General features: G+C 42.9%; 1 protein-coding gene across 1 annotated transcript in view; it reads left to right on the top strand.

The window, feature by feature from the left end:
- Positions 1 to 2,365: 2,365 nt before the first annotated feature.
- The window catches only part of LOC135179877 (cytochrome b-245 heavy chain), a 29,395-nt gene continuing 21,236 nt past the window's right edge, over positions 2,366 to 10,524 (top strand). Inside the window, exons 1-3 of the mRNA XM_064151941.1 lie at positions 2,366 to 4,689; positions 7,347 to 7,442; positions 9,402 to 9,512. Coding sequence (XP_064008011.1) covers positions 4,645 to 4,689; positions 7,347 to 7,442; positions 9,402 to 9,512 — 252 coding nt within the window. The 5' untranslated portion in view covers positions 2,366 to 4,644. The remainder of the gene's footprint in view (positions 4,690 to 7,346; positions 7,443 to 9,401; positions 9,513 to 10,524) is intronic.

Genomic DNA, 10,524 nt, shown 5'->3' with positions numbered 1-10,524 from the left:
TGGCCTGGATCACCAACACCCTCTGTACAGATGTGTCCTCTCGTGTAGTTAAATGAACTCTTCGCACAGAGCACTCTTCATCATGATCTACTGAAGCACAAGTGTAGCAGGCTGTGAGGCACCTCTCATTCTGAAAATGGTGATGCAAATGACTGTCAGGAGTAATATAAGTTTAGTTGATCCTAATTGGAATCATGGAGATGAGATAATGGATCTCTGGAGGTCCTATTCCAGAAGGTGATTGTGAGTTGCCAATTGAATTTGATAGCACAGCACTAGAAGTGAGAGAGAACAGTAGCAAAGAGATATTTAACAGGGATGCAACAGAAAAAGGGACACGGGGACAGGGCTGAACTGTATCCCTTGAATGATGCTGGGATCCCAGCTCTGGATACTGTGCCCGAGCCTGTCGGTGCTGCCCAGTGGGTGGCATTGCTGAGCCACCTTGCCACCTGCCCTGGTGCCTAAGGCCTCCAGGCAGTCGCATCTGGTGACCCACCAGCTTCTTTTGAGCTGCAGCTCATCAACCAGAATTGCAGTTTGTTGGGCTGAAAGTATTCTAGGCCATGCACAATAAGACCATAGGAGAAAACTGCCCTCCCTCTTATGTCTTTTGAGATGTTTAAGAGAGACAGGGATCTGCTCGAGAGAGTCCAACAGAGGGCTATGAGGATGGTTGGGGGACTGGAACACTGCCTGACGAGGACAGGCTGAGGGACCTGGGGCATTTTAGTCTGGAGAAGAAAAGACTGAGAGGGGATTTAATAAATGTTTGTAAGTATCTGAAGGCTGGGTGTCAGGAGGCTGTAGAATCTCCTTCTCTGGAGACTTTCAGGGCCTGTCTGGATTCATTCCTCTGTGACCTGAGCTAGATTGTATGGTCCTGCTCTGGCAGGGGGATTGGACTCGATGATCTCTTTGGGTCTCTTCCAACCCCTAACATCCTGTGATCCTGTAATGTTTTTATGAGTGGTAAACTGCTGGTCAGCAGCTTCTGGTGAAATCTCACTCTCCTGGCAGAGAGGTGTTACCCTAGGCTAAGCTACTAGAGGCATGTGAAAAGATAGTGTATCTGAAATCATGGGAGGAGAAATCCAGCTATACAGGGAGAAGCAAGTTGGTGGGCATTGTGTTCCAGTCTCTGAGCCAGGATAGTGGATCACAAAGCCTGGTACCCTGCCAAAAGGCTGCAAGCTAGGCTCCCTCTCCCTCAGTCCCACATGAAGGCAGGTTATTTTGCATGGGACCTTATGCTATCCCAACTTTACTCCAGCTCTACCTGAAAACAACTGCCAGCTTAATGGAATAAATTTTCTGTCTGTACTGGGGGTATGCCACTGGTGGTGGCTTTTCCTTCCAGTAGCACATCAACATGCAACCATTCTGGCCTGTTTTGTGATGGGGCTGATTGACTTCAAGCAAGGACTGATGTGGATCAGACATGAATTTTATTAATACAGCATGTGGCTCTCCCATGATCATTGCAAAAGGCAATGTGAGGAAGTGCTGGAATAGGGAAGTATAGTGTAAAACAAAGACATAGAAGGATCTGCTACTCAATACTGGAGTCTCACTGATAGGTTTTTTCTTTCTTACATCTCTCAGTTTTTCTTCTCTTGTCTTAATATGGAATCTTTTATTTTGTATACAGAGCAGGAACAGCAGAAGTTTCACACTAAGTCATTCCCTTGAGCTACACACAGTGATAGCTTCAGGCTGTGTATGAAAGCACTCCCTTCAGGAAAGACAGCTTGACAAGTCCCTTGTCTGCTTCTTCCTCTTTGGTGTAGAATCAAGGGAAGGTTGGTAAATAAGAATTGCACAGCATTCAAAATAATGATTTAGATCTACCAGAAAAAAGAAGAAGAAGAAGAAGAAAAGGCTAATTGAGATCTCTCCTCTGCTTTTCTCCTGCTATACACAAAAGAGCTCAACAGCTTCAATTCAGCAACATCCTCAGCAATTTAGGAGCTGTTTTTTTAATTCATATCACTCTCTCTTTGGGGTTTATACATGCAGAATGTCACTTTGTCCCTTTTAGGAGGCAGGCATTAAACACCTAGGCCCATTGCACCTCCCAGGGAAGTAAGTAGTGGAAGCACCATCTCTGTAAGTATTTAACAGGTGTATAGATGTGGTGCTGATGGGCATGGGTTAGTGGTGACCTGGTAATGCAGGGTTAATTTGGATTAGATGATTTGAAAGGTCTCTTCCAACCAAAACAGTTCTATGATTCTAACTGTCTGTAATTTGTGCAGGAACACAGAGAACACCATCGTGCTGAGCAGGGGAGGAGCTAGACTAATTCTTAAGCAAGTAAGTAAAGTTGCTGCAAGGAAATAGAAGAACCCTGAGACCTGAATGCTATTGCAAAACTGTCATGCTGCAATAGGATCACTGTTCATTGAACTTTTTGGAGCAAAGAGAGATAAAAAATGTGCATAATCATCCAGTTAGAAAGAAATCTTAGAAACAGAATGGGATAGTGTTTAATTTTTTCCACATTCCAGTTTTGCATGCTCCTATGTAATTAACACACATCTGCCAATGTTGCCTCTTTGTGTACAGGATGCATTTCTCAAATTAGACCGAAGTGCAGACCATGCAAGTCTTTGTAATGGGATAGCAAAGATGTTTCACTAATTCTGAAGGTGCAAGCACCAGAATTGAATCAAGAGTGAAGCGTGGGTGCTCTTGGTACCAGTTCTACCCACACCTGTCACTTGCAGCACCAGTTAAAGCTTGCTGTGCACTCTTCCATCACTTTTGAAGTGAATGGAAAAGCTTACAAACAGCAGGTAGCACCAGAGCATACCAGTTGTGGAAGAGTCCAGCAGCTCTGGCCTCCCTTTAGAATACTGGCACTGAGCTAAGCTACGTGCATGTGATAACTGCTGGGTTGGAAGCAGCTGAAATATACTCTGTTTCATGGCCTGTATTCAGGCTGTTAACAGGATGCCAGACTTTGTGACTGCTATGACTTCTGGCTTTGTGGCCTGCCAGAAACCTTCCGAGCCAGTAAACCTGTTTTTCGCTGGCTCTGGTGCCTGGGGAGGTCCCAAGCAAAGCAGGGCTGCCAAAGCTCAGAATATCCTGGTTGCCAACACTTGCTCACTCCAGAGAAGCTATAGGTAACTTAACCTGAATTAGAGGGAAGAAAAAGGCAGTGAGAGCACTTGTGTTTCTGAGCAGGGAGAGCAGGCCAGTCTTCACAGCAAGAATGGCCATCCAGAAATTAAAACTGCCCTGCTCCTTTCCTTCCCCAGCCACTGTTTAGCTCCCAAAGGCTAATGGGACCAGGCCCTCTGCTGACATTCATTTGGGATGGTGATGAATGTGACTGATAGCACATGGCAGTCTGGGGCATCACAGAGCCTGCCAAATGAAGCTGCTGCAAACTCCACTTAAGCAGCTTTGAAGACTTCATTTAAGTTTTCAGTTCCTGAAGCTTTGGAGGCTTCTGTGAAGGAAGATGATTAAAACACCACCAGTCCTGCTTAAGTGAGGAAGTGAAGGGCTGCTCTTCATCCTTGGGCTATGTTTTGGCCCTTACATCTATACATCACTAGAGGGAATACTAATGCAGAAATCACCTCTGTCATTCAGAGAGCTATGTTTGGCTGTGTGTTTTAGAGAAATGCAGAAATAGATGAAGGGGTTTTTTTGTAATTTTGTGATCTTATGGAGGCTATATTGCAGGAGAAATTTAATGAGGGCTGTAGTATGCTGGAAACAGAGATAGGAAGAGAGCTGCTCACCAGCACATAGGCGTTTTCCCCATTTACATTGTGACCAAATGTCTCACCACTGCCAGAATCAGGCCCTAAGAAAGCAAGTTTCAGAATGAGTGCAAAGTAAGGTAAACTGTGTCACGTTTATGGTGGATGTGAGTCACACTGGTTTTATCTCACCTCCTCAGCTCTTGCTCTTATTAGTGGTTCACTAGTTTGGGTGATTTTCCATATCTTTCTCTCTAATCACAAATGCAAAATGCCTTCCCCTCCCCTTTCCCCCTCCCCCATATAAAATAACATGGTTCCTAGGCCTGGGGACTCTGAGAGTGCAAAATAGGAAAAATAGCCTATCTAGTGAGACCTGTTATCAGTTTTGACCCAAACAGAGAGGAAGTAGCAAGGCTTACATGTACCACACAAGAGGAGCATTAGATTACTTTTGGGAGCTTCTGTGGACGTTGAATTAAGATAGAGAATTCTAGTGATTATTTATGAAAGAGGATCAGCAGAAATAGTGACTCAGACCTAGGGTGATAAAAAAGGAAATAAATTGGAAGAGATAACTCTGCTGTGCATTTTTTATTACATTTCAGCATTGAAAACTAGGTAAAAGTGACATATTTTTAGCAGAAAAGCTGTCCAGTTATGTTATTTATTTTATTCTCTGTATGGCAAGGGGGAAAAAAATACTCAACAGTTTATATGCATTTGAACTAAAGTTCTATGCAAAGGTGATAGAAACATGTCTAAAACAGAACCATGGGCATGATTCAATGGTTAACTGATTTCCTAAATGAATGAGAAAGGAAACAGGTTGCTGCAAGCTTCTGCTCTCACTTCCTTATGAGAGAAGACATAGACGCTGCCCCAGAAAGAAGCAGGCCCTTGTGCACGCTCGTCTCAGGCAGTCATGGGTAACTGGGTGGAGAATGAAGGACTGTCCATCTTCGTTGTTGTAAGTACAATCTTTATTGTGCTTTGTGTCCAGCAAAAAGCTCCTCAGAAAGCTCTACAAAGCAGTTCTGGCTGTGCAAAGTGAATGATTCTTCCGATCATGCTGAAACTAGGGCAGCAAGTGCAGCAAAATGCTTCAAGATAATCATGTTTTTAAGGAGTTTTGTCCAGTATCTTGCTTGCTGTAGGCTTCCTTGTTGACTGAGAAATGATTGTATGTTAAGCCTGATTTGCTTTCTTACAAATATTTGAGTAGCTGAGGCTTTTGGATGTAGCAGTGACTTCATCTCACTTAACTATGTGTGCTTCATCGGAGAGAGCAATTACTACAACCCCTCTTTCTTGCACTTCTATAAACAAAAGTGGGTGTAACTGAAAGCAGTGTTTTGGTGGGTATAAAATCTGTATTAAGAGCCATATTCCAGAATGCAGAGCAGAGGTTTGTGAATCCTTCATTAAAACAACTAGTATTTGCACTGAGTTTGTACACAGCTTGCACAGAGTGGCTGGGAAAGTACATCAAAATTATGCTGAGCAAGATTTAAAAGTACCAAAAATCCCAATCATATTAAAAGTGCTAAGGAGTAAAGCAGTGCAGTCTTCATTGAAGGAAACTTAGACAGAAGTTAATATTTCAGTATTTTCCTTTTCTTTTTTTTCCCCATTTCACAATGTGATACAAGAGCTGTAGGTGTACCATTATATGTAGGCATACATATATATATATATAACACAATACATGTAATACTTAAATATACTATCAGTTAAGGTATCATTGCCAAGTGTGCTTAGAAGATGTAAATACTTGAAATGAAGGAAAATAAGACACAGGATTTATATATTTGTGCTCACTGAAGTGTGAGTATTTACTCCAAAAGTATTTCTACTGGTATGAACAATTAATGGATATTACATTGTCAATGTGTACCACTAGTTTAGGAGCATAACCTGGCACTTGAGTGCTTCAAAAAGCTGCACCTTCAGTGACCTGAGGAAGTTGAAACTGCCGAGAGGTGAATTCTGGCTCCTTTTTCTCTTCCACCAGAACTGAAATATTAAAAAGAATTTTGAAAGAGGAATAAGGAATATTTTTTTAAAGCCTCAAAGCTATAGCAAGGTCAATTAATAGGGGAAAAATATTAATGAAGTCACTGATAAAGAAACCAGTTAAAATGACAGTTCACTTGGAGTCTTACCAAAGTGTTCTGCATTGCCCTCTCCAGCTTTATTGCACATTGACTAGGTTGTTCCAGCACTTGAAAGAAATGGGACAGACACAATTTCTGTCAATGTACCTCGACAAGACAGAAACGTGACAGCCTTAACCACAGCCTGCGTCACCTCCATTGGCCCTAGCTAACAGCATGGGTGGCTGCTAACTCTTCCACTCAGCCCAAGAAGCCAGAGAGCACCGTAGTTGTTTTTCAAAGCATCTGTGTTCCCTATGGGTCAGCACCAAGAATAACTGAAGAGAGACCATCAAGGATTATGCCTAACTTCTTGTTTTTTCTGGGCATGCTGTCAGGCTGCTGTACCTGGGAGTGGCACACTCTCACTTTAAATATGTGTTTAATCCTGAGATGAGCTTTGTTTTTAACAAGGATTTGGGGATTTCCCATACACTGCCTTACCATGATGGAAATCCCTTCATTTCCCTGCATTTATGCCACAACAGTAAGACATTTTCAAGACTTAATCTAACCCAATTTTTTTTAGGTTGTCAGCTGGCCCAAAGGACCAGCAAAACATATGGATTAGGAAGGATGAGGCACTACAATGTCACAGGTTTTGGTATACTTAGCTTATAAACAGAGACTGGGTTTCCTCCCAGTTCTAAGACTTTCTCTCTGTTTTCAAGCAACACTTAGTAACTCTACTTGGACTGAGAGCACACTGATACAGATTGGTTTCACTATGGGATGTGAAATCAGTCAATCAGCATAAGGAGGGCAGATGCCCAGATTCACTATGAACAATTTGGCCTGATGGGCTTTGAGAAGTAGCTTTGAGAAGGGCTAATAACATCTCTTTCCCTAAAGAAACCTGCATCATAGGATGTGCAGTTGTGAGAGGTTACCACAGTACAGCTATGAAGAAGCCCTGTTTTGGATAGCTTAGACACTGTCAAAGTGCCTCTGCTCAGTATTTCCTTCTGGCTGATTTCAGCTCTTTAGCACTTCCTACTCATTTAGGCTATATGTGTAACTTACACCATCCATATTTAGATCTCAAGTTTCTTTGTCCTTTGCCACAGCTCCTAAGTCTTCCTTTTACATAGGTTAATATGTTTGAGAAACTGCCATTTGGAAGAGGCCTTTTCCTTTAGTGATGTCTGGAGATTCAGCTTGACTCAGAGTTAGCTAAACACCCATAATATGATGTTTCCTATACAATCATGTCCATATGCCTTGAGCTGTGAAAAAGTTTCATTTATTCATTGCTCTGTTTTGGTTTATTAGCACTCCTGTGTGCATGCCAGACACCACTGCCACCAGAAAAAATTCTGTTGCCCCTGCTGAACCCTTCATACCCTACAGTACACCTCTCTGTGAAAACAAGAGCACAATGAGCTGGTTGGCCTTTATCTGAACCGTGTGTGAATTCTGCTGTGTGATCTCTGCAAACAAACTGTCAAGTTTCCTGTTCCATTTCTTTCAGCTCGTGTGGCTGGGCTTAAACGTCTTCCTCTTTTGGTGGTATTACCTTGCCTATGATATCCCACCAAAATTCTTCTACACCAGAGCACTTCTTGGTGTGAGTAAGACCCTTGTGTTATCTTGGTTATCATGGCATAGACAGAGTATATAGCACTTTTTTTTCCTAGTGCATTAAGTGGCTGAAGCAGCAGGTTTGTACAAGAGTTAAAAGTCACATGCAAGCAGGTAACTGAGTGCTGACAGATGTTCAGTGCTTCTGAATAGAAAGCTGCTTGCAAAACAGAGAGATCCTATTCTAAAGATGTTTTCAGGTAACTATTATGCTCCTATTAATTAAAGTAAGTGTGAAAGGTGGCTGCTTAATTAAGCAAAAGATGAATAGTATATTGTCATTGAACCACTGTGCAATCATTTCCCCTTGAAATTGTTTTTCATGGCATAAACAGTTTACAAAGCTGTTGATGCTGTAAAGCAACCATCATCCACATACTCATCAAGTGTGTGAACTGTAGTCAAGCAGTAAAGTGATTCTGAACCCTGGACTATTCAACATAATCCAACTGCTTAATGCAACATTTAGCGTCCCACTACAAACTTGCTTCCAAAGCAAAGACAGAGAAGATTAATGTCCATATATTTTCAAAGGCTACTCAGATATGAAAATTAGTCTAAGCTTCAAATATCAGAACACAGCACTTTGCAAAATGTTTGCAAAGACATGGTTTAATTCAACAAGACATGAAACCCCATTTTGCATAGAGCTTCCCATCTATGGATCAAATTCTGCCCTTTGCAGTCATAGTGCAGATGCCTTAGAGGTCACAGAGACCTATGCTTGCACAACTAGAGTTCAGCCTAACATATGACAGTCAGTAACTGTGATTTGAAACCTGAAGGGATCCCAACCAATGCCAGGAGAGCAAACACCAATACTATTTTTGCCTTACCTTCATTGTGTTTGGAGTAATGTGGTTGTTATCCCCTTCTTTAAAACAGTCCTCGTTCAAAGCTCTGAAATCACTCAAGATGTGAAGAGCAAGATTAAGGGAACATAATCATAGAAGATGAGGGGATAAATTTCCCTACACTCCCTTCACTTACGACAGAGAACATAAAAATGCTTTTTTCATGGGCTGCCCTTCTGTCTACCATAATCTCCAAGCCAAATCAAGCCACAACAGTGACACTTTATTTAGAGCCCTGGGGCAGATAACTCTACTAATGGCTTAGCCTTGTATCTGTGATTGGCAATTGATTGTCAGATATGACGATGAGCACTTTGTACAACCATGTTACATCAGTGCTGGTGCCTATCTGAAGGAATGTGTTCTGCCTGCATTTGTGCCTCTGACTTGGCCAAATCATGACTACTCTGAAATGGGAACATTATTGAGTATCCCAGGTTGCCCAGGGAGGTGGTTGAGATCCCATCCCTGGAGACATTCAAGGTGAAGCTCAACAGGGCTCTGGGCAACATGATCTAGTTGAGGATGTCCCTGCTGCCTGCAGGAGGGGTTGGACCTTTGGAGGTCCCTTCCAGCCCAGACCATTCTATGATTCTATGATCTTTAGATCTCACACTGATGAAAAGTTGTGATATCACAGTATCACAGTATCATCAGGGTTGGAAAAGACCTCACAGATCATCAAGTCCAACCCTTTACCACAGAGCTCAAGGCTAGACCATGGCACCAAGTGTCACATCCAATCCTGCCTTGAACAGCTCCAGGGACGCCGACTCCACCACCTCTCCGGGCAGCCCATTCCAGTGTCCAATGACTCTCTCAGTGAAGAACTTTCTCCTCACCTCGAGCCTAAATCTCCCCTGGCATAGCCTGAGGCTGTGTCCTCTTGTTCTGGTGCTGGCCACCTGAGAGAAGAGAGCAACCTCCTCCTGGCCACAACCACCCCTCAGGTAGTTGTAGACAGCAATAAGGTCACCCCTGAGCCTCCTCTTCTCCAGGCTAATATAATATTCATATAATACATGAATAAAATCTGTGCCTGGATAATGTCTCAAGTAAAGTGTTTAATAACAGCATCTCTCCAATTACAGCGTGCTTTGGCTCTGGCAAGGGCCCCTGCAGCATGTCTGAATTTCAACTGCATGCTGATTCTGCTGCCAGTGTGTCGAAACTTGCTCTCCTTCCTCAGAGGATCAAGTGCGGTAAGATGAAGAAAGAATTTCAACATTTATGAAAGGCAGCCCAAGCAGCCTTGCAAATATACCAAACAACTTCATCCAAGTTCCCCAAAACTCCTTGGGGGATGTCCTTTTTTAAGAAGTAGATAAGCCTGGAGTTTCAATATGGGCAAGGCTGAGATCTATATGCCAAGGGAGTGTCTAAAATTCTGTCAAAAGATGTCGCTTTGAATTAGCCTTCTTCCCATCTTCCCTTTTTGCTTGTCTGCTGGGCAGCACGCTGCCCCAGGTGCAAGTCCCTCTTCCAGCTGGCAGAGCCATAGGTTGTACTTACACGTTTGCCTTGTTTGTCATTGCGTGGACAACACGGATGTTGACCCATTTATAGCTGGACATCCTGCCTTACGTCTTCTGTCTTTGCATGTTCAGTTCTTAAGGTAAATGTAGTCTTCTGCAGGCTTTTGAGATGAGATTTTTTTTTTCCATCTGCTTCATAAATTATATTCCTACTTGTCTGAGCTGCATTTCCATCTCAAGATGAAATAGTTCCCAGGACTTTTGACCATTTCTAGTTCCCAAGTGTTATATGCAGCACTGAGGAACCCTCTGCTAAGAAAAGGACAACTGATTTTAAGTGACAGATGGAGAGGTGCTCAGGGAGGCGGTTGGGGCCTCATCCCTGGAGATATTCAAAGTGAGGCTCAACAGGGCTCTGGGCAGCCTGATCTAGTTGAGAATGCCCCTGACTGCAGGGGGTGTTGGACCAGACGACCTTTGCAGGTCATTTCCAACCCAGACCATTGTATGATTCTGTGGAGAGGGTGCACTGACTGTACCATTCTCTTGAAATCCAGACCTCTGGCTGTTACAACAGAAAAGTAATGCAGACTGCATGCCAGGCTGCAATGAAAAAGCAATATTCTCCCCAGGCTCATTGACTGTCTTTCCAAATAGGTAATGCTTTTTTCCTTTCTTTCTACCCTCTTTAATATATACATGGTCAACAAAACTAGTTTAAAGAAGTTGGTTCTCATCT

The sequence above is a fragment of the Pogoniulus pusillus genome, chromosome 12 (assembly GCF_015220805.1).
Source record: "Pogoniulus pusillus isolate bPogPus1 chromosome 12, bPogPus1.pri, whole genome shotgun sequence".
In the NCBI taxonomy this organism is placed as follows: domain Eukaryota; kingdom Metazoa; phylum Chordata; class Aves; order Piciformes; family Lybiidae; genus Pogoniulus; species Pogoniulus pusillus.
The sequence above is the reverse complement of the archived record's forward strand: the minus strand, read 5'-3'. Positions and strand labels throughout refer to the sequence as shown.